The following is a 27,226-nucleotide window of genomic DNA, read 5'->3' on the forward strand; positions in this document are numbered from 1 at the left end:
ATGAATTTAACCTAGAGTCAAGTCACCAAGCTTTAGATGAATCCAACAGGATTGTGGCTCTGGATAGAAAAGGCACTTCAGTTGTCACTAGCACACGTGTTGGCACATCAAAGAGCAGTGCACATCTAACATTAGAATGAAACGCTTGTAGAACGAATTAATTAATGTGTTAAATCCAGTCTGAGAACTACTGACGATGACTTTGAAATGTGTTACTCTACAACGTGCAACACTTTGAAGAGTATTGTATGAGTTTAAATGATATACAATATTTTACCTTTTGTACTTTCTTTGCTGGCAGCGAGCGCCTTCTTGTGGATACTGACCACTTCTGACATTAGTCATGCATTATGTGCAGCATTTTCTATGCAAAATATATTAACAATGATCAAATATTTACAATAAATTCTAATATAATTTCAGTTGACAGCCCTAATTTTCATCAATACATTCTTTTTTTTTTATTAAAAAAACACATTATTGGGGACCGACCACTTGAGTGTGTGACCCACCTGCATGACCACCCGTGGGTCCTGGGACTCACCACATTAAAAATGGCTCAACATACACAACTGAATGAGAAACCATACCATGCTAAGCTTCTTAGCTGTCAAGAGTACAGTACATACTATGCTGTAAAGTGCAATAGAGCTGTAACATGGATACCAAACCGTATTATAAGTAATCTTCTGTTTTTAGTTGTTGATTCTTTTTGGCGTTATTCCTTAGTGTCTTTTTAGAGACCTCAGGTGCTGAAAGGTGCCTTTGAAAAGATTGCTTGTCCCTCTTAAGGGAGCAGCGAGTATAAATGACAATGCTTCTATTTTTATGTTCTGGTTTCAATATGACTTGACACTTTTACAGTTTCGACATTCATCAGGTGCATATCCAAAGAAAGATATTTCATGAATGCATGTTACATTTGTGCGTTCACATTAAGCAAAAAATACACTCATTGCTGGAGATTAGGAGTAAGAGTGCATTTATGTTGCAAGGTTGGGATTTGTTTAATTTGACCCTTGAAAAGGGTACGAGGGTAGTGTGGTACAAACATAGACTAATGGGAAGTATTGCCAACTTCCATTTACAATCTGGACAACATGAGCCCTCGTTAAGAGAAATGGGTGTGTAGAATACCTCATATTATGGTAGCCTCCGTTGCAGGGTTGACAAGAGAGTAAATTCCCTCCTGTGTGAGCCCCGTCTCACTCAATGTTGGTCTTTTTTTCACGTGAATCACAATAAGAATGAGTCATAGCGTTTCTCTAATGGACGGTGCCCTTTGTGCTCGAGACTTTTTCCCATGAGAGGCCCTGCCTACCCAGCTATGATATGTTTGGGCAGATTTGGCTGTCGTAGCTAGGCCAAGTCTTCTTAGCCTGATTTTAGTGTGTAGGCGTCGGAATCTTTTCCCTAGGTTGTTTTGTTTTTAAACGACGGTATTTCCAGCTTCATATGCGTACTGTATTCTCAAATGTTTTGCATTCACATTCTAAGACTTCAGCTGCTGCTTGTAAGAGACTTGCAGAGAGACGTGCAGTGATTGAGCAGATCGGGTTCAGTGTCTTGATTCAGGATATTTGACTGTTGTGGGTACTGAACTTTTGACCTTTTCCAACCAGTAGGCAACCCTGTTTCGCAATAGCATCAGTATTGTTGAAGTGTAAGCCAGTCGTTGTAAGACGGCTTATGTGGTTGTAAGACAGCATGATGTTACTTACCAAGTTCCGCTTTTCTTTGTTTTGAATATCATATCTGTCCTTTATCTTTTAGGGAAAGCCCCTTCAACGGTTAGTTGTAGTTTGACTCTCGGCCAACAAGGCCAATACCGGGACCACTTCTTCAACACTTTGAAATGTAAAACTGCTGTCAGTGACTAATGTGAACCATAACACAAAATGTTGGTGTCATTTCGGAGCTGCTGGAACAGGATTATATGCAGAAGGGGGAGATCAGGCTCTGGAAACGGTCTTATAGGAAATTATTTAAAAAAAAGAAATCTCTGACAAAAGCGACCTTAAGGCAAAAAAAAAATCTTCTTACTCCCCCTAATTCCAGGCAGGGCTGTAGCTTGAGAAATCTGCACTGTATGACTTCCCCCTTGAATTCTAAAGGATTGGCCACCTTTTCTAGTGCGTTGCAGTTCAAATGAGATTGTGAAAGCACAAGTGCTGTTCATGATATGAAGTGCCTCTAGCAAGGCCCAGGCATATCTGCAGTTGAGTTTGGCAGGCGAGTATGTATCTGCGTCTCTGAGAGGCCCAGCAAGTGTGTCTGTGTGTGCGTGGAGGGTAGAGGGTGGAGCCTGCTGATTACACAACATGTGTGAGCATTGCCAGCAGTAGACTCTGTGCGGAGAGCGTTGTTTTGTTTAGTCCGTTGACAGTCGGCGAGAGCGCCGTGTCTCAGTGTGTAACGGCTGCGGGTCATACTGATGTTGACTCGATAACCAATCATGTGCTTTCTGAGGGCTTGGCGATTCATAAGCCTGCAAGCTCCCATGGCCGTTTGAATGCTGGGTGTAAATTCCAAGGAAACACGAGTGAGAGGGGAAAAGGCCAGGCTGTTTATGTGTTAAGTGGTCGATTATTAAGGCCCAGGAGTGAGTTTTTCTGAATGAGGAGATGGCTGCATTGATAGTTGTAAGATGTTTTATGACAATGGGTCTGAGGTTTGCATGCTTAATTGCCTGGGAATGGGTGTCTCTCATTTCACCAGTGGCAAAGAAAGAGGTCATATCCTGTTTACTTTAGCCGTTTTAGTGACCATGCTTTCATGCAGACCTGAGGATGACCATCCTGTTCCTAAATAGGTTAAAAAGAATTTGCTCATGAAGGAAGTGGGCAAATTACTCTTTAAAAAAAATCCCTGATATGATGTGACTATATTCTATGGAACACCATGTGCTTTACTGTATCCTTGTATTTTTGGAGCAGATTTCCAGAAAGGGGTCAAGTTTGGTTAACGTTTACAGTGGTGTGGTTTTTGCCATTCTTACTAGACTGTTGGGATATAGCCAATGATGATTGTCCACCATTTAGGCTGACAATAGAGCCTTAAAAACCTATTTTTAAGTAAAAGTTTCCCAGAAATTCCATTCCTTTATCCAATCAAAATGATGGTTGTTGAGATTAAACTTCAACTGTGCCACTCTTTTCTAAAAAGTTGATGCATCATGTTTTGGTGTAAATTATATTAGGATGATGTCAAAGAAATTAAGCCAGATCTTGACGTTTCTTCCATAATGTACAATGCAATAATATTGTGATAGTCCCATCACAGTTGCATCATCACCAAGTAAACATGTCAGCTCACATCATTAAGGTCAAATGTAGCATACGCAGTTTGGCTCAATGAAAAATAAATCTCGACATGCAGGAATTTACAAGACATTTAGAGCGTTCTACAATGTAAACATTAACTACACAAGCCATGAAAACCTGATGGTAAATGGGATAAGTTTATGTGCATGCGTCAGTATGTCTGGCTAATGTCTGCTCGTCCAAGCTTATCATATCTGGGTTAGTAATAATCAGGACATGGGCTTACATCGGCTGCTGCAATAGCAGGGACAGTGGTAGGACATAGTGTTTACACGTACAGGAGTATGCCGACTGCCGAGCAACATTGTAAAATGCATGGGCAAGCAATGCAACACACTCATTGTAATGGAGAGTGCTTAGCACTGCTGCCACATGATGCATCACTTTAACTGTGAAAGATTGATTGACTGGAAATGGTTGTTGTGAATGAGCTGCAGCCTTCAATCAGCAGTCCTCAGCTTATAGCGCGATTACATTAATCTAAGGCCTACTAGTTACTGTTCTGTTTTTGTTCAGGGAAGAGAGATGGTAACAAAATGAACAATGTTTTGTTAAATTTTAACCAATGCATTTTAGTGAAGTCAAGACTTGTGCTATATGCCATTGCCGTAGCACATTTCATGCACACAATTATAAGAAACTATACATATACAATATTTATAAAAATAATTATGGGGCGGAATTTTGATGGTGTAATGCATAAAAGGTCATGACACCATTGATACAAAATACTATTTCTTCTAAGAAGCTATTTTAGAAAATGTTCAATGTATGTATTGAGAAGGCAGGCAGCACTTTTCATCAGTGTATGTATTTGTTTACCTACGGTGTACGATTATACTAATTAGGCTATTGTTTAATAGACAATGTGACCCTGGTTCTCATGATATCAAAAGCACTGTAGCTTACTGGAAGCTGAACACATCTGGTTCCATTCATCTCATTGTATAATACCGAGTTGATCAAGGATCTTGTATTTAAAAATACTTGAAGGTTATTCTTTCTTTAAGGTTGGAAATTAGCATGTCAACCATTCTGCGTTGGCCTTATGTTACTTCTGATGCGCAGTGGTACTTAAGAAAATAAACAATAAGCTACTATTATTCATTAAAGATGTAAATTGGCCATTGATATATATATATTTTCAAATATGATCCCATTCCTCCAAACAGACATCTGGACACACAGTCAGGCAGTGGACCTTTAGCAAAGTGGCTGATACAGGCCTAAGCTATGTCCATGTGGGGCTTTAGGTCACTGCATGGAGGGCCATGTGCAGAGCAGAGCAGAGCCTATGATCGGATCGACGCCTCATCACGGCTGATAGAATGTGACAGGTGCACACTGCGTCATGTCTTGAATGCCATAATGAAGAGTGACACAACATTTCCCTGTAGTTTACTCTGCACTTCAGACCAAGGCCTGCTAGTTTGATCCAATGGAACCTAATAGCCGGGGATCCCCCTGTGGTTGTAACACCCTCATAGCCACCGACGCATTTCTACTTTATGGTTGCGGAGTCGCGTGGCTTCTTCTCAGACTGTACAGCCTTAAAGCATTTGCCTTCATCTTTTTACTTGGCCACGTTTACCAGGCATAGAATGGGAAAATAACCTTGAAATGATGGTTGATTTAATTTCACATGAGTTCATAGATGAGAGAAAACTACCAGGCACAACTAAAAGGTTTGACCAGCTTTGATTTTTGGTTGTCATGTTTATATTCCTATTGTATAAACGGGTCCAGCTCACGCACATGCTATTCCCTGCTGCTTAGCTTTGGGAATTGTCTGTAGTGTATATTAAATCCTATCATGGTCTGTTTTGGAAGACCTTTACCTAAAACTGGTACCTTATACTGATCATAAAATTTGCTAAATGTTTTTTCGTAAGCTCTCTCGATCAAGATGTCTTCCTCAAGTACATGCAGCAATGTTGGTTGTCCACAAAAATGTAAATAATTCAGCAAACATATCACGAGTCTTTGAAATGAAGCGGAGTCTGGCAATTCTGACAAACGATCCCTTCAAGATTTTCTATCACTTAATCATCATCTTTCTATACCCAAGCCCACAGTGAAATCCTCAAGTGTTATTCTACACATTTGTAACTCTTGAGAGTGTATTACATGTAACCAAATTAATCCTTTGGTTACATTTGTACTCGTTTTGAGTTAATTTAACACTCAGGGTCTCATAGTGTAGCGTTGCCGTTGCTTGTCTAGCTTTATCTAGCCTTGAAATCCTCAACGCTTTGTCTGTCACGCTGCTCATGTGAGTCTGGCGCTGCGGTTGAAATCTGAGGACCGTCTGTGCAGAGCTAGACCCACGCCTAGGTCTTAACCTTTGGCCTGACCCCCCCTCCACCTCCGTTTAAACCCATATTCAACAGTAAAGGCTTCATTGTTCTCGTCCACTGCTTGGGTATCTGATCATTAACCTACATTCATAATGGTGGTGATAGGGTTCTTAAGGCACTCACTGACTCTCTCCCCCTGTCCCTCCCCCATTTTCTTTCTCTCTTTCTCTCTCTCTCCCTCTCTCTCACCATTTCTCTCTCTCTCTCTCTCTGTCTCGTTCTCTTATTTCTTCCTCTCTGCCTCCTTACATGCTGTCTCTATATCTTGCTATTTCTCTCCCTCTCTTCCTGGCCAACGTAGTGGGCGTGTATCGGTGTCGAGGCCTGTGCTGAGCCTTCGTTTCCAGTTAGTAAATGTAACCCTATTTATTTCTCGCACTGATTCAAAGGTCGGAGCTGAGCATCTCTTCCCAGTAAAATGGCTGTCTGGGATATGCAGCCCTAACAAATGAGTGTAACGAAGGCCAGACATGGTGGTTAGGGCCTGCGTGTTTAGTCTGTCAAGGGGTTAGGCTAGTGAGAGGTGAGCAGACGCCCCAGGGCATAATGTGTCACTTTTTGTTTGTCCACCATGTCGAAATGAGTCCAAAACCAGTTGACCATAACAGACGTTTCTATGGTGACTTGTGAAGGCATTATAGGCATTATATTATAAAAAAAAATAGTGAAAAGCTGTATCCTTGTGAGACTACAGTGTCAGCTAAAGCTCCCATGTCAAGTGCAATACAATTTATGTTGCTTTTGTGTTTTTTTAAATTAAAATTTTGTACAATTGTATTTATCTTTTAATATAATTTATAACCTTGTGATTTCCTTCTCTAGTCACATGATGTTCGGACCAGGCATTGAGGTCATGCTTACATATGGTGTAATGCCACTGCAGGGCCAGGCGCGAGTCCAGTTGGTTTCTCTCTCTGTCACCTCCATGTTGCTACACAGACATCGGGATTAACTGACCACATGTTAAAGCATAGGACCCCCGCCCCCCAGCATTTTCCCTGCAGCAAAAATAATTTGAGTAGACAGTTCTAGGGCATGGTGCAGAAACAGATTTGGTGTACATACATGTGTGTTGGTGGGGGGGGGACATTGTTGTGTGTAAATGCTGAAGTGTGCACAGTGTATGCATGGATGTCTGCAGCATGTGTGTGTGCGCGCCAGTGCGTTTATGATGGCTGGGTCTTTTTGCTAGGTTATTGTCTCTCCGCCTCTCTCCTCCTCCAGTCTCGATAATCAGGATTTGCCTCCTGGCTTTGTCCTGCTGCTCATTAGGGGGTCTGAGGAGGCGGAGGCGGCTGAGCGGTGGGTGGGAGTACAGCTGAGAGACCTCCCCCATCATTTCTAGCCTGATGGCACACACAGCAGCAGCGTGGCCACGTGACCTGCTGTTTACTGTCGCAGCCAACGTAGTGTGTCTCCTTGAGCCCATTAGACGACCCATCCCCACTCCCCTTCCCTTTGTAAGAGGGAGGGGAGAACGTGGCGTGGCTTACGCTAGATTCAAATCAAAACCTCAGCTGGCGTTAGTTTACAGCTGTTCCTTCCTTGTGTAATATTGAGACGCAATCCTGCCCTTTTATTTGACTTGGTTTCTTCTTTGTGCGCGCTATTATATGTGCAAGCCTCACGGGAGGCCAGCAGGGAAGAATCGGATGTATTTTCCACATGGTGTGTGTCTGTGTACGTGTGTATGTTGCGTGTATCTTATGCACAGCAGGCGGTACAGTGGTAAAGCCGTAGTGCGGCCACACTGGTGGTGCTGGAAGTGCTGGTGTTCTCTCTGCCGTGTGTCAGGCTGACGGCTATTCTTAGCCTTACTCCCTCCCTGTTCCATCCTGCAGTCAGTGGATCAGGTTACTGCGTGCGTGTGTGTGCGTACTTACATCTCTCCCAGCTTCACTACCCCCCCCTCGCTGTACATGCACCCCACCACTGCCACCATAATAACCCACCCCGCCCACATCTCTCTGCCACAACTGTGGCGCTGCACGCAAGGACGTGTGCCCCTGTATCCGCGCTGGGTCTCAGGGACAACATGCACCACCAACAAACCAGCTACTACAGACAAATGTCTGTTATTGTTGTCAGTCAGACTCAGGAACCAGCAGACGTAAAACACAGGAACACACATCAGGGTGTTCCACAAGTGCTGACCGCCGGTTGGATAGCCAGGCATTGAAACATTTCCAGCCGTCTGGTGCCTTTACTGCGTTACTGCCTTTTTTGTGAGCTGCTTTCGAGTCCTGACTATTGATGTAAGCGGCCTAAAATCCAGTCTACTTCGGGAAAATTAAAGATCAACTGTTTCTCAGTGCTTGTTACGTGCACACCCGAGTCACATCTTTTTGCAATTTGCCAAGTCAAATGTTTTTTGTCTGCTTCATGTCACGTTAAAGATCAGCTACAAAATGGATCTTGTGCCATACGCAACCTATCCTAAGACATTAGTTGATTGACATTAATATACATGTATCACCCCTGTCTGTTTATTAATCCAATTTGTACGACAAAGTATAGCCAGTCGTCTATATTTTATTTAGCCACTACAAATTGGTTATTTATAATTTGCTTAACTTGTCTATTTTGTATTTTCAAGTTCATTGGTCAGACTGTCATCAATATTTAAGTCGATTGAACCATCCTCCCTGACACCCAGCATATTTGGGTAATCTTCTATTAGGTCTTGATGAGTCGATTCTGTAGTCAGAGATATTGTATTATTTTTTTCCTCAAAAGTCGGGTATCTAGTCTAGCCTGTTTAATTATTTACCATACCATTGATTTACAGATCAAAGAACCTCAACACATTCATCCTTTGTCCCTTTTGAATAATTCTGCTGTTTTGATGACAATGTACTGTATATCATAGGGATGAACTTGATGCTATCTCTCTGAGTTTTACTGCACAAGATTGGAACTGGAACACTATACAAATTAAGCTTAAAGATGGGTACTTTCTCCTGATTGGCTGAGATTTTGACACCTACCGAAAAATGTATTTTCTGTTTATTAAAGAGCTGGAGAGACAGGGAGACATCTGTTACTGAAAAAACACTCTATAGCAATGATTACTATCGGAATATAGTATTTTAACCTTTTAACAAAATACTTTTTGTTTTAACCAAAAAATATCACTTACCCTACCTTTAACACATTTTGCTGAGGACCCCCTGGAAACCCCACCCCCAAGAACCCCTGGGGGTCCCCGGACCCCACTTTGTGTTACTCTACATGGGCTACATGATGCACGAGCCAACCCTTCCCCTCCCCTCCGCTGGCTATGCCTGTATATAAATGCTACCCGCGCACCCAAAATAACATGGCTTGCAACGCATTGTGTGCTTGCGGATCAGCTATGTTCGGCATGCGACACTGACATACCGATACAATACTGGCACAAATGTCTCTTCCCCCTTTTTTACTTGGAGCACCCACGAAAATGTTAGGAGCACCAATATGTAATCAATGCTTTAATGAATAAAAACAATGATATAACAGTACGGTTTACTACAAGTAGCATAAAATGGTGAAAGTAGCCTTAAAGCGTATGGTAGGCCACTACTGGGGACGGGTTTTATGCAATTACCTGGAGACAGGATTTATGACGTAGTCTCCTGGCTGTCTGTCCCTCATCCATCCATCCATCCGTCTCTTCTCTGAGACTGAGGTATCTACAGAGGAGGACCCTTTACACCAGTGGTTTTCAACCAGTGGTCCGGGGACCACCGGTGGCCCTTGAGGGGGTTGCAGGTGGTCCCCAGCTAAATGATGGAGAGTTGGTAACCTAATGGACCCTTATAGATCTTTAACTCTTGAGAGTGTAACATGGAACCAAATGGACCCTTTCGGGTCCATTTGGTTTCATTTTACGCTCTCAAGAGCTAAATTATTGTTAAACATCTGCATTACTTAATTTACAAGAAGTCTCCACAATTAGATAATGTAGAAGAATTGTTATTTTGACCAACATTTGCCTGTTATCTCTCCTATGGTACCAACATCAATACAGCATGGAATTTTGGACGAAATCGTATCCAACGATAACAAAATATTCGAAGTCTTGGGTATGAGAGGCTAAATCTCATCAAACGGTGGTTCCGTGGCTCAAATGCCCAGTAAATAACGGACCGTGATATGAAAAGAGTTGAAAACCACTGCTTTACACCGATTCCAAAAACATCTTCACCTGTGTTTTGCCGTTTTGTTTTTCAACTGGTTCAAAGCCCAGGTTTATTGTGTTGTCATACATGTAAATGGTAAATGGTGCATTTATATAGCGCCTTTATCGAACACGCTTTACAATGTGCATTATCTTCACCCATTCACACACACATTCACACAACGACGCAGAGGAAACCATGCAAGGCACCAACATGCGGGCAATTAGGGCGTTCAGTCAGTGTCTTGCTCAAGGACACATCGACACTAACTCTGGGGGAGCCCGGGTTCGAATTGGGAACCTTCCCGTTTCCCAAGCGGCCGCTCTACCTCCTCCTGAGCCACTGCCCCCCCCCCCATATCTCAATAGGCTACATATTTATTCAGAATATTTAACCCATTCAATCCAGGCACGCATCTGTGTCGATTTCCTTGGCTATTCAAGAATAGCAGATATACAAGGTCATAGTGCGGCTCATAGTGCAGAACCGAGTGACAAATATTTTTAAAGTAAACATTTGTAACTCAAATCTTTGCTTCTGGGGGGGGTCTATTTTTTTCAAAAAATAGCAGATCTACAAGCTCATAGTGCGGCACTCAGTGCACGCTATGAGCTTGTATATCTGCTATTTCTGAATAGCCAAATAAATCTTAAAATGTCACAGATGCGTTCCCGGTCTTCATGGCTTAAGCGGTGCTGGGCAGCAATGCTTTACTAATTAATATATAACTGTAATATTACTTTCTCCAGTAATAAGTAACTTATTGCGATTGCCAAAACATTAATAATATGGTTATTAATTCAAGCAATGCTATGCTAACAATGAGCGTGATTTGTTTTAGACCAAGATAAGTGCTCTCTCTTCCCTGCATTGTTTGTCTATAAGCCACGGTGTGTGTCCATCCAGCTGCATAGAGCCCAGTCAAGCGCCATAGGGTTGTCACATGCAAATAAATAAATCTACAAACTATCAACACATTGCCATACAATCTGCATTGCTGGCTTGTAGATCTGTTCTTTTTAAGGATGCGGCTTGCACGTGAGTGATTGAGAGAGAAGAGCAGGGGATGAGAGAAGTGGTCTTTACTTTCGCTTGATATAAATCTCATGTATGTATAGTTTCCTAAAGAGCTGGAGAGACAGGGAAGACTCCTGTTAGTGAACAAACACTCGCTAGCAATGATTACTATCAGAATATAGAGTATATATTAACATATCTGCTGCACCTTTTAAATATATGTAGTATCCCCCCCGAACTGTATAAATCCCCCCTATGTGAAGCATATAAGGGGAAATTCCTCCCAGACTGCTCATAAGCTAAACATTGTTAAAAACTACGTCTCTTTCCTGGACTTGATGTGTGGTGGAAGATTGTTCCAAAGTTTGTGATATTAGAAACCTTTTTATACATGTTCTTACTACTGCGGCAGCATCTCAGTGTACAACAAGATCATGTGCGGTGCATTGTCTCGTCATTTCGTGACGTACACAACTGTCACAGCTCTTTTCTCAGTTGCTGTTTACCTGTTGCCATCATTATACTTACATTTGTTGTCTGGTCCATGTGTCTGTGGTGACACTGATAGCAGTAACTCAGCACTTCTCAATGTCCCTACATTGTAGAGCTGTCGTTCTTCCTCTATAATCGCATTAACATTTTGATGCTTTTATTTATTTGTTTGTATATTCAAGTAGTATATTCAAATATTTTATTGCTTACTTTTTAGCCTATTATTAAGTGAACCCAGTCCCCCAGCCTTCACGGCTCACCGATCTAACAACATACATGTGAACAAGCCTGTGCACGCATCCAACTGCTATAATAGACGATAATAAATTAACTGTATTAGTTAAGGATTATGGTTCTAGTATAGGTTAATTTTTTTTAAATGGGGGTTTTGATAAGAGGAGAGTAATATTACAACTTACTGGGACAGTGTGTCCGAGAGGAAAATACGCACCTCTTTCCGGAGCCCGAGTAGCCTGCCAGTGGCAACCCACATTGGCCCTGCAAGTCCTCCTCTTTATTTTGAAGGAAATCCACTGGTTTATCAATGTGATTTGGATGTTTGCTGTGGGGGAACCTCAGAGAACAGCATATGTTGGGGCTGATCAATTTCATAAGATGGCAGGTGGATCCATATTAGTTGTAACTCCTGCTGGTATCTGTATCGCTTTGTTAAGTGGCTGTGCCTGAACGTTCTTACCCACTCTTGCCCTCAAGTTTCTCACTTGAGGGCAAGGTCGTTGTTTGGTATCAGGTGTGTGGTGCTTTTAGATAGAGGGGTAGAAATGAATCGATTCTATCCAGATACTGTGCCTTGTATTTCCAAACAGGGTATTTACAGTTATGTGAGAATATGTCTCACACGGACAGTCTCCTGTTGTGTGCTGCTTGTACGAAAGGTTGACACCTGACTGGACCGTGTCCCTACCGGATTCCCTGGACAGAGTTCATAATGTGAAAGAAGCTTGAGTGATTAATTTACAGCATTGGTCAGCAGGTTGGCCTAACAACGGACTAGCCAATCACAGAACGACTGTCCGTCAGGCTATGGGATATAGTGGAGGTTGGTGGGTCTTATCTGCAATATTTAATTTGATTCCTTACAAATCACTCGTAGAATATCCTGAAAGAACCTGAACCCACTTAAAGCATATTGGGTAAATAGCTCAGGTTCTCACCAGACAAATGGTTTTGTGTAAAATATAGACCGATCACCAATCAGCACAGCACCTCCATTCCAATGCGAAACTGGGGGTCTGGTCAAGGCACATTTTAAATTTGAACCGGTAATAAGCCTCATCAATTTACGATCATCTGTATAGTTTACCCCATTGCTCAGTCTGTCACATGAACGGGGTTTATTCAGAGCGTAGGGCAGCGAGGCAGAAATCGGTTTACTTTTTAGCTTATTTACTGATTTTGTCATATGCTTCATTATAATTCTTTCAAATGCAACATCTGCTTACTGTAACAATCCAATATAGAGCAGAGTAGGAGTGAAAACAGCTCTCCGTATGCCGAGAGGCATAAGGGAGAGAGCGCAGTTAAAGCACCCAAATAAAACTCATTCTGACTAACCACTCGATACAGACTGACTGAGTCTTAGAAATGACACATCTGCAGTCAACAGATGATACAATAGTTAGTTACAATGAGTTAAAGCGGCACTATGTAAATTTCCTCTTCTACCCTGGATTTGAACCTGGTTTCCTGCTTAAGTGCTGAATGTTTTTACCCTTGAGCCGGCCTGCTTGCTAAATATAAATTGAATCTTGACCATCAGGTCAAAATACGTGTCAGATCCTGTGTCTAGGTGAGACATGACCTTTGACACGATCTAAATGTCAATAGAAGAGCAGGGAGACAAAATGCAACCACCCCATTTGTACGTTATATTTTATTAACATACTCTACTATTACAGATTGGACAAAATAAAATTTTATTCATAAAGAAAAAGTTACATAGTGAGGCTTTAATCATTTATCTTTCAGATTAAATAAAACATTCCAAGATATGACTGGAAAGTATTGCTCTTACAACTACATTTATTCGATTTTTTTCCCTCTTTTTTGTTTTGTTTTTACTTCAGCACAATAAATATTACAGGGGCCACTCCGGAAAATATCTGAACGTTTCATATCCAAGGATTCACATTATGACTTATCATTCTAACAAATTGCCCACAATTTCACACATTAGCCCATACAAGGTTCAGCCTTATACTGCATTTCTTTTGACCCAGTTTTATGTAGCAAATGTCAGGCATGTAAAAAAGTGATATGTCAGTGAATTAGGTTGCGTGCCAAACTGTTCTCAGCTTCAGAGTCTTCGTGAACTGTAGTAGCTGTCAAAGTGATGGTTTTGATCTTGCCTCTAAAAAGGCCAAGGTTAACGGCAGTCACTTTACGCAGTCCAGAGTTGCTCGTGAAACACTGTGGACACTGGACACGAATGCCAAACTGGCAAAGGGCCCAAATACCTCTGTAATTATAGTCACACCCTCCTGGCTGTGTCTCTGGGACACATTGGAGTCGTGTCAGCATTTGTTTTCTGGTCTGCTCTCGAGCCCTCCGCACTGCTTTAATACCTAGCCCCGGCCCCCCTCCACAAACACTGGTCTCTCTCTTTACACTGGTCTCTTCACACCTACAGTCGCTGTGGCCCTCTCAGCTGTCTGAATGATAATGCTGCATGGTGGAGATTTGCTGACTAATGCTGGACCCCTCACTGGCCTTGCCCCAGCCACAAGGGCTTCGCATCAACAAATGATGCTGGTACTGTGTGGATTGTTGGTATTATCATTGATTAGTAAAGTTTAAAGGATTTTGGAGAACTTTGAAATGTTGGATTCTTTCAATGCAACATTTTAATTATGGGTTGTTTGAACTGTGGAAATCAGCTCAGCATGGTTTCATTATGTTGTAAATGAGCAGGACAAACTAATTTACTTGGATGAAATATGCCTTGTCATTCGGCAAGGTAAGGTATTAGAGGAAGGTCTGTTAAACCGGTATCGGTATGCAAACATTTCAGTGGTACTCAGCCAAACTGCTGACTAATGCTGGACATCTCAATAGTCTTGGCTGAGCTGCGAGGCTAGACTGTTATTGGAGCAACATGGCTACCATAGCTCAGTTAGTTTTCACCCCCTGTATGTAAGCAGAGCTGAAAGAATAGCAGGTCAATATGGCATAGTTACTCAGCAGTAGGAGATTTTTTAGGTTCTTATGGACCTGAGAATGTGGCCCTTTGGCCTTTGTGGTGTACAGAAATGGAACACACACTCACATACAGGCGTTCCAGAAGAGAAATAGGCCACAAAATGCAATTTCTCTCAACCTAGATGAAAGGGCTTTTTTGCCTTATATAATGTACAGTATGTAAACTGATGCACTAAAAGTTGACAGTGCCTGAAAACATGCTAATGAATGAACATGGTATCACCTGCCTAGAAAACCAACACACTCCATTAACTCTCATGTTAAACATAGATGAGTCATACTTGGTCCGGAATACCACCGACACCCACAATACCCCCATTGATGTTACTGCTCTTACTACCAGCTTAATCTGGTAACACAAACCACATCACAAAGCTGCTTGGTCACGGCGTCAAAAGGGAAGTTTCCTCTGAGAGGCCTAGATGATTCGAGAGAGCCCCTAAACGAGTGATTCATGCTGCACTTTGCCTAGCCGTAATATCCCTTGCACTGGCTCTGTTTTAAGGTCAGTCTCGAAAGAAATGAAATGGAAATCTCTGCAAAATTCCCCTTATTACTGCCTGGCTCACGCAGCTTTCATCAAGAAACAAAAGTTGAGCTCCACATTGACAAGACTGTTAGTCCCGGGCTCTGATATCCTGCTCCTTGCTTCCTATGTGAAGCAGATGTTTTTAGCCGGAAAAACCAAGCTGCATGTATAAACAGTATCTGTAAAGCATCTGTATTTAACAGTATCTGTGCTTAAATCTCTGTTCTTGGCCTGCCAATGTTTTATGCAGGCCCCTTCTCAGTTTATATCCAGTCAAAACACTGGAACAGTTGTTCGCACAGAGTGAAGTAGCAACATGGCAGGGGATGCAAAAAATAAAGTCATGCATAATCATACATCATGCTTTTTAGATTCCACAATTAATAATCGTAGAGAAGTGGCACTAGTGAGAAATCCTGCTGCATAATATGATAATGTAATGTGTGAAATCTTGACCCACCAAGTCATTAATCAGGGACCCCTCTCATCCAGCCAATGCACTTTTTGTCCCACTTCCTTCAGGAAAAAGGTTACAATGTTTTAAGACCAGAACCACTCATTTCCGTAACGGCACACATCCTGAGGCAGTGAGCGCCCTCAACTCCTCATAATCAGTCCAGATCATCAATTTAACTTAACTATGTCCCCTAGTGGGGTTTTCTTTTTAATGCACCGATTACGTGTTGTTTTATTTATTTTGTTGGATATGATGTTTATGCTGGGGTGTATTTGTATTGTATTGTTTTGTCTATCCCAAGCACACACTAAGATTAATTCATAACAATGTTTCATTGAAATGGTAATACATTATTTGAATCTTGAATCTTAAGACTAGTAAATGTTGGCAATATATTGAAACCTTTTTAAGAATGAATATTATATATATATTGAATGCTTTTTATAGTAGTTAAAATGTTAATGTAAGAGGCAAACATATATTTTGCCCCCTCCCCAATCATCATCGACCTATACTAACCTTAATTATTACTCTCAAGGACTGATATTTTATATCAACATGTTAGATTGTCAGCTCTTAAATCTCTTGTTGTCTGTAGACCCCTGCTTAGTTTTTATTCCTTCTAAACAGCTGTCCATGAGAGACTCTCTCATGGACTTATAGGACACAACATATAAATCATTGCATATAGAGAGCATTCTTTCTTTTCCCCCAAGCCTTGCATATAAAATCTGCTGAAAAGAAAATAACTTTCATAGTTATCAGCTCTCTGTCAGTGAGTCAATGACGGGAGTTTTTAGGGAACATTTTATGTTTCTGTCTCTTCAGATATGAAGGTCATCATCAGCCTGACCATTGTAGTTTAAAACCGGTGTGTGGATTTTTTTAGTTTTTTCCCTACTTGATTTATAGACAATTTAGTCTTAGGCCAACAGCACTCGGGTGTGTGGAGACTTAAGAACTTTCTGTCACTATGGTTTAATAGCAAGCAATCACAATGTGCTTTCGGTTAAACCCAGTGTGCAGCCAGGTTTAACAGGGGACATGTCATGTTGACATGATACTCACTCAGTGTGATTTTTTGTCTGGTGTTTTTTCCAGGTGCATGATGAATTCACTGCGTAGCTGTCACAGCTAGTCAGGTGCCACACCATGGCCAAACCTGGGAGTGACCGAGATGGAGCCATGGTGGATAAGCAGGCGGGGAAGAAGGTACAGAAGCACGTACACACACATACACACACACACGGTAGCACTACAGCCAGGTGGCAAACCTAAGTGATGAGGTGTCTGCTTTTTTGACTGGGCTGCAACGGTGGCGCCGCCGACCCTATAAACGTGAAAGTCTCTAACTGAGTCACTGACTAATGAAGTTACACCGTTGGTCGGCCACCCGGGTGTTGGCGTTTCGCTATACACCTCGTTCCGCGCGAACAGTTTCCTATTATGTCATCAGGGGCCATTCACAGCGGCTCCACAGTTTTCAATTACGCCCACAGGGGTCTTCAATTACGTCCTAAGCGTCCTCAGAATTCATTCCAAAATTATTGCACGCCAAGACCGGAATATTTTGCTGCTGCCGGATCACATTAATATCCTGGATTACTTCAAATGAATGAAGTTGGCTAATGTTAAACATGTTTGGGCCTATCATTAAACATACTCATTACTAGGCCCTCCTAATATTCCTTTATCACACTGGTTCTCAACGTGTGGTACAGGGACCACCAGGGCACCAAGTGGACCCTTAAGCCTGGTACATACTCCGTCCAACAGGGTAGGCAATAACTATAAAGTTACGCCTTTCAGAACTTCAGGATGGGTCTCTCAGAACTTTCTTTGGCTGTTTTTGCACCTCTGACATGTTATGACCAGTGTTTTTGTTAGAAGTTCAAGGTGGCCGTGATATATTTAGTTTGGTTTCGGCAGTGAAAGCAGCGATAGTTTTGAAGAGATGTTGGCTGAGGACTAGGCCTATCACAATTATTACATAATTGCCTAATCGTAGTTATTTGAGATAATCGCAATTATTTTCCACAATTGTTTCCATGTTGAGAAAGTAGAGATGTACCCATTTTTCCTTACCGATTCCGACACCCATAACTTGCGTATCAGTTGATACAGAGCACCGAACCGATACTACCAGTGTGTAATTTAAACAAATCTAGGACAGTGGTTCTCAAAGTGGGGTCCAGGGACCACCTTGAGGGGGTTCCAAATTGACCCTTACACGTGTGTAACTCTGAGAGTGTACAGATGGGTTACAGGTCCATTTGGTTCCATTTGTACACTCTCAGAGTTAGGGGAGTCCTTGAAATTAAAATGTTTGAGAACAGAATTCCATTCATAATCGTTAAAGAGCAGCTACAAGTTAGTAAAATAATAATGTGAATAGTACAGTAAGAGTATAAAACAGTCGTGCAACATCAACTGAAGCATTCAAACTATGACTGTAAATTAAATGTCATGTGATAAGTTACGTGGAATCGGATTGGCACAGACTGGCATACTCACCGATACCGATACCAGTATCTTAGGCAGTATCGGCAGCTTTTACGATACTGGTATCGGTATCGGAACAGCTCTATGAGAAATGTTCATACATTTTGAAATATTTAAAGAAAGGGTAGAAGTAGCCGATCTTCAAGCTCACAATGTGTGCGTCGCGGTGCGACGGGTTGTGAGCTTGTAGATCGACTATTTCCACAGTTATGTAACGCATTTTTTGTATAAAATATTAAATATTGCGTATTTTGGCCATAGCACATTATTTATTTTGATTATTTCTTTGTATATAGTATTTATTTATTTTGTCATCCTGCCCGTGCAACCCTTGTTTACGAAGCCTAAAAGCCACACAATGAAATCCTTAATCGCAATTTGCATTTGTATGACAACTAATCTTGATAAAAAAAGATTTTAAAAAATCCATACATTTGACAGCCCTACTGAGAAGAAGTACTAGTCTCACGAGCCAACCTCCAGGAGGTACAAACACCTTTTGTAATCCCTCTTTACTGGCCATGCATAAACTCAACCTGTCGCAAGCAATGGTCAAAACTCAGCGGAGTTCGGTGGCAGTATGTATTACTTTCGTGCTCTCTGAACTGAACACCTGTAAAGCTTAAATTTGTGTCAAAAGTTCACCAAAGTTGAACTCCAGATGAGGCTCATGGTGCGAATATGCTTCGCCGCCGGAAGCTCCACCCCTTTGCTCGCATAGAATGGATTTTAACAGGGAGTGAGAATTCAATTTGCGACCGTACCCTGACAGGAGCCATAGCTAGGCAACGCTGAGTTCAACGCTGACTTCAGGATGGGTCTCTCAGAACTTTCTTTGGCTGTTTTTGCACCTCTGACATGTTATGACCAGTGTTTTTGTTAGAAGTTCAAGGTGGCCGTGATATATTTAGTTTGGTTTCGGCAGTGAAAGCAGCGATAGTTTTGAAGAGATGTTGGCTGAGGACTAGGCCTATCACAATTATTACATAATTGCCTAATCGTAGTTATTTGAGATAATCGCAATTATTTTCCACAATTGTTTCCATGTTGAGAAAGTAGAGATGTACCCATTTTTCCTTACCGATTCCGACACCCATAACTTGCGTATCAGTTGATACAGAGCACCGAACCGATACTACCAGTGTGTAATTTAAACAAATCTAGGACAGTGGTTCTCAAAGTGGGGTCCAGGGACCACCTTGAGGGGGTTCCAAATTGACCCTTACACGTGTGTAACTCTGAGAGTGTACAGATGGGTTACAGGTCCATTTGGTTCCATTTGTACACTCTCAGAGTTAGGGGAGTCCTTGAAATTAAAATGTTTGAGAACAGAATTCCATTCATAATCGTTAAAGAGCAGCTACAAGTTAGTAAAATAATAATGTGAATAGTACAGTAAGAGTATAAAACAGTCGTGCAACATCAACTGAAGCATTCAAACTATGACTGTAAATTAAATGTCATGTGATAAGTTACGTGGAATCGGATTGGCACAGACTGGCATACTTACCGATACCAGTATCTTAGGCAGTATCGGCAGCTTTTACGATACTGGTATCGGTATCGGAACAGCTCTATGAGAAATGTTCATACATTTTGAAATATTTAAAGAAAGGGTAGAAGTAGCCGATCTTCAAGCTCACAATGTGTGCGTCGCGGTGCGACGGGTTGTGAGCTTGTAGATCGACTATTTCCACAGTTATGTAACGCATTTTTTGTATAAAATATTAAATATTGCGTATTTTGGCCATAGCACATTATTTATTTTGATTATTTCTTTGTATATAGTATTTATTTATTTTGTCATCCTGCCCGTGCAACCCTTGTTTACGAAGCCTAAAAGCCACACAATGAAATCCTTAATCGCAATTTGCATTTGTATGACAACTAATCTTGATAAAAAAAGATTTTAAAAAATCCATACATTTGACAGCCCTACTGAGAAGAAGTACTAGTCTCACGAGCCAACCTCCAGGAGGTACAAACACCTTTTGTAATCCCTCTTTACTGGCCATGCATAAACTCAACCTGTCGCAAGCAATGGTCAAAACTCAGCGGAGTTCGGTGGCAGTATGTATTACTTTCGTGCTCTCTGAACTGAACACCTGTAAAGCTTAAATTTGTGTCAAAAGTTCACCAAAGTTGAACTCCAGATGAGGCTCATGGTGCGAATATGCTTCGCCGCCGGAAGCTCCACCCCTTTGCTCGCATAGAATGGATTTTAACAGGGAGTGAGAATTCAATTTGCGACCGTACCCTGACAGGAGCCATAGCTAGGAAACGCTGAGTAGATATTATCTTGTGGATCTGTTCTTTTTGGTATATGCGTCACCGCCGTACCACGTAGTAGTATTTAGGTTTTAACTGAAGTGCAACATTGAGATAGATTGACATTGTGTCCACCCCCTAACAAGAAATTAACTTAACATGAATTGCATTTGGCTTCTTTCTGAACATTATCTTTAGTCAAATGTAGCCACGCCTTTGACCGCTTTGCTTGTCCAGCCGTCCTGATCCTAGGACGCAACCTGACTAAATGAAATGTCGCGAGGCAGTTAAATTCCTCTTCCTCGTTTAACGGATCTATAATGCTCTATCTATCACCAGTAAATATGAACATACATCTATCACCTATGAATTGATTTATGTACAGACTAGGCAGGAGTCATTAATCGTAAAACGGGACAGAATATATGGATGCTTGGTTGTGGAGCTTGATGGCTACTGGTTCAAAGACGGACTGTCCGAATTGCTTTGTTTTGTGCGGGGGGAACTGTGTGTGGCTGAACGTGCCCCTCATCTCCACTAGCTCATCATAGAAGGGATGAGCGGGGTTCATCAGGATAACGTTCGGCTTCCTCATCATCATCCCCTTCGCAACAACCTCCAGATTGTCCAGTTTAACTCCCAACTACAGAGCTAGCCCTCAGCAGCAGCTTGCTCAGTTTGTTAGTGTCTCTTGTGTTGATATCACCCCCAACAGAGTAATAGACCACTGCAAATAAGAGCATTCTGTCTTGTAAATCAAGATTTTTGTTTAGTTTTGTTGTTCATTGTAAATGTAAATTGACATGTTTATGAACTTAACATAGTTGCAGTGCTTTCAGATTTTGGACATACAGTAGCTGAACAGTTGAGCTGTTAGATATTCATAGGTCATTTAGATACTTGTGGCATGCAGCTACAATATTGCAGTTTCAATGACTAACCTGTAGCATTGAAAAGTTATTCACATGGCTAACATTACAATTGGAAATTATATTAAAAAAAGAAAAGTGATTGAGTCTCTCTGGGAACGGATGAATGGCTGGGCAAAATGTGTCATTTTCTTCTCTTGGCTTCACCCCGCCTGTCCGTTTATCCCCGGAGTAAACCCTAGAGTGAGTCACTTATATTCTTTCTCCTGACCTTTACTCCTTAAACACCAGCTTGTTACAGGCCCTGCCCTGGGAATAGGACTAAGGGAGAGAGGCATTATCCAGTGAAACTGGCCTGCTTGACTGCACGACCCAATACAACAACAGATGCGGGTTCAGAAACTCCTCACTGGCTGCCTGTAACATGACCATGTGCACTCTGTTATGTCAGTGTCATGTTTTAGCAAAGCTTTAGTCCTCTCTGAAATATTATCCTGTGCTGCTGATCTCTCGCCTATTGTTGTGGGCCAATTTCCTGCTAGTTTGCAGAGCTTTGTGATTGGATTCTCCTGTGCTGGATTCACCATCCGTTGTTTACCCGGAAACTACACATGGGATGCTGCAGTGAATCTGTCAGGCACTTGCATTTTGAATAGAGGCAGCGGTTGTCGACCCCCATAAAAAAGGTTGGGCCGTACTTGAGCGTGCAGTGCTGCTTCTGGGGCGCTTCGCCTTGCAGCACGCACTGCCGATGAAGCATGTGCAATTGATTAGCATGGCAGCAGGCCAGCAGCAGTTTCTGATCGCCTCCATGATGGAGCCGGTGTAGTTTGGGGTCTAGACACACACACAATACATGAAATATAGACACACCTTCATTTCTTTGTTTTTGTTGATTGATATCTATTCCTTCATATATACCGTATGCTTATATCTATTCCTTCATATATACTGTATTCTTAAATACTATATAGGCATTAATGTATTTAAGTATTCATTCATTCCAAATCAGAGCAAAGAATCAATTGCTTTATCAATGCATTCATATATATGTGTGTATATGTTATTTTATTTAACATTTTTGAATCAATTGTTTATTTCAGAGCAAAGACAAGTTGTCGTCCTTCACCAAAACTCCGAAGCTGGATCGGAGTGAGCTACTGGGGAAGGAAGGGAAAGCCAAGTCTTCCATGAAGCGCAAGCTCTCCTTTACGGCCAGTCCGCCTCGGACAGAGGAGCGAGACTCGGACACGGGTAAGAAAGAGTCTCTCTTCTCTCTCTCTCTCTCTGCTTCCACTGCTGGTACTGCTGGCTGAGGCTCCTCCCCCTTCTTCCAGCCATGCTGCTGGCCCCCTGCCATGTCCCCACACTGCCCCCTTGTGGTCAGCTGTGGAATTGAGTCAGATTCTCTAGCAGCCCCTCAGCTGGGTTAGCATCAGCACCAGAATTTGACCTCCACTCCAAACCTCAGAGACCAAAATATGTGTCTATATAAATAGATGCGGCCCAGTGCACTGAATATTTGATTAATATCTTAAAAGTTTACGACACTGGATGGGCTAAAGGGCTGTAGGGCTGCAACTATTGATAATTTTCTTAGTGGTTATTGTATTGATTACTTTTTGATGAATCAAATAATCAAGAACAGTTTTTTTTATTATCTTGCATTTTTTTATATAGCAACGAATCTATGTGAAAAATGTCTGTCTAAATCACAAATCTGCAGATCCCCCCCCCCAGATCGATTATTTTGTTAAGAGTCGATTTTGCTTAAGAATCAAATTAAATTGATTTGTTCGACGACGATTAACTGTTGCACCAGAAAGTGCTGTGTAATTTATCAGATGCAGAAAGCCATCAAAGAATGCCCTTTTATAATGGAGGTCAAGTTCAACCCCTAAAAAAAATCATATATATGACAACATTCTGTTCTCTCAAGCCAAGTAATTTTAAAGGTAGTTAACCAATTTACAATATAAAAAAAAGGAGTTACGATTTTGTCAGTGGTCGTCTGCAATAGGGATGTAAAACCACTTGTTTGCAAAACGTAGTAAGAACACAGGACAGGATCTCTCGTTAACTTTCATACATTCTGAAGACAGACAGCTGCACACAGGCCTGTGCTTGTTGTTGGAGGCGTTGCATTTTCTTTTCTTTTTTTTCCTTTTTACTTTAAACCTTAATCTTTCGGTTGTTTACGTCTTTCCTTGTGCAAATACACTACATTCTATTACTGTCATTTAGTTAGAAGTTTAAGTATAAGTTTAGGTCAGATCTGAAAATGGGCTGTTGTATGCTGCAGCTATAATTACAGCAATTCAAAAAACCCAGAGGCTTTTTAGCTGTGTTTTTGAGGACCTACTGATTTGACTGTGCTCTACGCTGTAGAGCAAAGCTATATAAACCTAACGATTTTCCATTGTGTGGTCCTGCCTTAGATGGTTCTTGCGTGCACTGAAAAGTGCAAGAAGGCCTGTCACAATTATTACATAATCGCCTGTTCGCAATTATTTGAGCTAATCGCAATTATTTTGCATAGAATACTTTCCATTCATCCGTATAAGAACAGCTGGATGAAATTACGAGTAATGACATACAGTGTTCCCGATCATTATTTCCACGTTGCTGTCCACGCTATCTTAGCCACTTTCAACCTAGCCGTCCCCATTTTGTGCATTTAGGGCAAAACATTTCCAAAATGTTCATACTTTTTAATTTTTTGTGAAAATAGCCGATCTACGACCGTCACCTTGTGATCTTTTTAAAGTATAAAAGGATTACGTATATGGCCTGTTTTGGCCCTAGTACATTAATCATTTTGATTATTGGTAACGGTCAGTGTCAGTCATTTCTTTGTGTACTTCATTGTTTGTCTTGTCTGCCCTGTGCAGTTTTAGTTTACAAAGCCTAATAGGCAAACAGAAATGTTATTTATATTTATATTCCATTGTTCAATGTCAGAAACAATTGAATCGTGAATTGCATTTATTTGTATCATGACAATTAATGGTCAATTGCAGTTTAATTATCCTAACAGCCTTAGCCTTAGATAGCTCTTGCATTCAGTGTGAACAGTACAACCTGTATTGCTGCGGTTGTTCATTCAATCTAGCACAGAGAAAGGGCTTTGCCTCCTTCTCACAGGGATTCAAGTTTCCTGTGTCAATCAGCTGTAGGATGAAGGCGACTCCTCTGACCTCCTCCCGTAGATCACCAACATCTCCTGTGTTACTTGCCATGAGTCATAATCTGTGTGTGTGTGGCGGGTGGGTGGGGCAGTCTGTCTTTTGTGCGCTTGTTGTGTGTGCGTTTGTGTTCTACGTTGGAAGTGCGTGCGAGGAGCGACGAGCCCAAGGGAGCGTGTGGTGTAACACGGTGCTTTCCCCTCTGTGTTCCCTGCCTCCCTCTTCTCTCTCCCCTCCATCCTCTTTGCCTCGCACTGTAGATGACTCAGACCCAGGCCAGTCCAGTGAGACCTGGGGAGAGAGATTAGTGCCTCCCTCCAGGATATATGCAGGTAAACTGCTGCAAGCCCCCCTGAGCCTCGACCTCCAACCCCACCCTGCTCCGTGTCCTCAATTAGCGTCACACACACACACACACACACACACACACACACACACACACACACACACACACACACACACACACACACACACACACACACACACACACACACACACACACACCATCTCTATCTCTTAAGTTGCTATGCTGCGAAAAGAACACGCACCAACCCTCGTGCACGCTCTCGTGTGTGTATTTCACCTTCCCTCGTTGCCTGCAACTGGTCACCTCGTAGCTGCCCACGCATGCTTTCTTTTCAGTAGCGACTGACTTGACTGACATTGATAGGAATTGGGAAGCCCAAGCAGCAACTGTTTGCACTTGGCTGGCTTAAAGAGAATGCTGGTTTGTTATTCTTTTCTTAACCCCCAACCCTCTTTCTCTCTCTTTTCGAGCCTCATGCTTGTAATCTGTTCTCCGCGTTGCGCGGGCAGATACAAGGGCAGGACGAAAAGACTGCGCCGCCGTGCCATTGACGTCCTTGTTAGAAAAAGAAACATCTTTCCCACCCTTCTATTTCTTTTCACTCTTTTTTCACCCTTTTTTCCATTTCTTTTTTTATTTTTTACCATTCCTCCTCTGTTTTCTAAACGGTGCATTTCCCTTTGAAACGTTCTTCTCTTAGATAAAGATGGGCCGGACAAGAAGAAGGTGAAGAAGGACCCCGGCAGTAAGAAGTCCCAGTCTTCGACCCTTTTGTTCGGCTACCCGCTGTCGGAACGCAAGCAGATGGCTCTGCTGATGCAGATGACTGCCAACAGTCCAGGTCTGTGTTGCGCTGCCCTCTTGCCCTTTCCTCCACTTCCTCAAGATGCCTGCTGCTATATTTACTATAATGATGAGTCACTGTGCTGAAGGAGAGAGCAGCCCTTCAAAATGTGCTTCACAAAGCTTCAAGGTTGCTGGACAAAGGGTTTTGAAAAGCTAACTGTCCTGCTGGTTTAACTGGTTTAACTGTTTGTTAGGGAGACACGTTTTTAACCACTTAAGCCCTATGCACTTTGTCGTTCGATGAATACTATAGCCAAAATAGCCCGTCTACAAGCTCAACGCATTGTGGCGTGTTGTGAGTTTGTAGATGGGCAATTTTTGTTCTTTTTGAAATATTCGAAAAGATCTTTGGATTTTTTTAAATTATTATTAATAATAATAATTTGATTCAATATTGACATTCCCAAAATATGGACGGCAGGTAGAAAGTGATTAATAACTGGTGTAAATGTAATAAATAAATCTCATCTGGATTAGAGCCCCGGCCTGGCCCGTATACACAATACAATACGGGCGGGCTAGGGCCGTTTCTGTATTTGACCATCGGGCCCAGGGCATGGCTCGGGCTCACAGACCCCATTTATATTAATATGGTAAACATTTTGCGGGCCGGGCTCTAGCTCAAATGACAAAGTACATAGGACTCAAGTGGTTAAAAATGTGTCTCCGCAACCAACAATTAAACCAGGCTCGAGCTGTAAAATTGCGGCACCTATCGGGCCAGGGGCCGGGCTGGGCTGAATTCCTTGGGCCAGTGCCGGGCAAGGGCCCACATTTTGGCCCGTGCAGGGCTCTAATCTGGATACAAGTGTAAACGGTGCGTATTGCTCTGTGCTCGTCTCCAGATTCTACTCCCAGTCACCCCTCCCAGACGCCCCCTGTCCAGAAGAAGGTTCCCAGCGCCTTGTCCAGACAAAAGGACAAGGTTAACAAGAGGAACGAGCGAGGGGAGACCGCACTACATATGGCCGCCATCCGCGGAGACCCAAAGCTGGTCAAGGAGCTCATAAGTCTGGGCGCCGACGTGAACGTCAAAGACTTTGCAGGTACGATGTCACCGGCTGCCCGCTCCTCATTCCATTTAACCCATTTAGACCTGTTACACCTATACGTTGTTATACCTTTCAAGCTAGGAACGCCTCGTGTGTTATTTTAGTTGTTGCTACAGTATATATCGCTGTTGTCGGGCATAAACCTCTTTATATCTATATTTTCCGGAAACATTTTGTGTTCTTGTACTTGATCATACTACAGCGTCACTCAAAAGTAGCAGATCCACAAGCTCAATATGCGGCGCGAAGCGACGCATTTTGAGCTTGTTGATCTGCTACTTTTGATATTCTTTCATTTGAATCCTGAAAAGTAATAGTTTTTGACATGGTTTCCACCCGACAGAGACGATATATAGCAACCTATATATATATGTTACAGCAGGGCCCCCCCCGTCAGAAAGAAATGACGTCTATGGGGTGCCGACACTAGGGTGGACGACGATTTACGTTTCTGTGCCTATCGGGACATAACTCGGACGGCACTGAAGGTGACTTCGCAACGCTCGGCACGGCGACTCACTCGCCTCAGCTCGCTCGGCGGTGCCTCTCGTGGCTCAAGTCACCTACAGCCGCCGCGGCTCCGTCGGTGAAACCGAGTGCACCTTTCTCAATCTGACTGGTTTTCCAATCATACTCTGTGTGT

General features: G+C 42.3%; 1 protein-coding gene across 2 annotated transcripts in view; it reads left to right on the forward strand.

Annotated features, from left to right (window-relative positions):
• The window catches only part of ankrd12 (ankyrin repeat domain 12), a 46,425-nt gene that overhangs the window by 5,889 nt on the left and 13,310 nt on the right, over positions 1–27,226 (forward strand). Inside the window, exons 2-6 of one of the 2 annotated variants that reach the window (XM_080441172.1) lie at positions 16,656–16,766; positions 22,297–22,447; positions 24,639–24,710; positions 25,386–25,526; positions 26,377–26,577. In XM_080441172.1, coding sequence (XP_080297298.1) covers positions 16,707–16,766; positions 22,297–22,447; positions 24,639–24,710; positions 25,386–25,526; positions 26,377–26,577 — 625 coding nt within the window. In that variant the 5' untranslated portion in view covers positions 16,656–16,706. The remainder of the gene's footprint in view (positions 1–16,655; positions 16,767–22,296; positions 22,448–24,638; positions 24,711–25,385; positions 25,527–26,376; positions 26,578–27,226) is intronic. The other variant, XM_080441173.1, reaches the window with a different exon arrangement.

This window comes from Gymnoscopelus braueri (genome assembly GCF_963280865.1).
Source record: "Gymnoscopelus braueri genome assembly, chromosome: 10".
Taxonomy (NCBI): Eukaryota; Metazoa; Chordata; class Actinopteri; order Myctophiformes; family Myctophidae; genus Gymnoscopelus; species Gymnoscopelus braueri.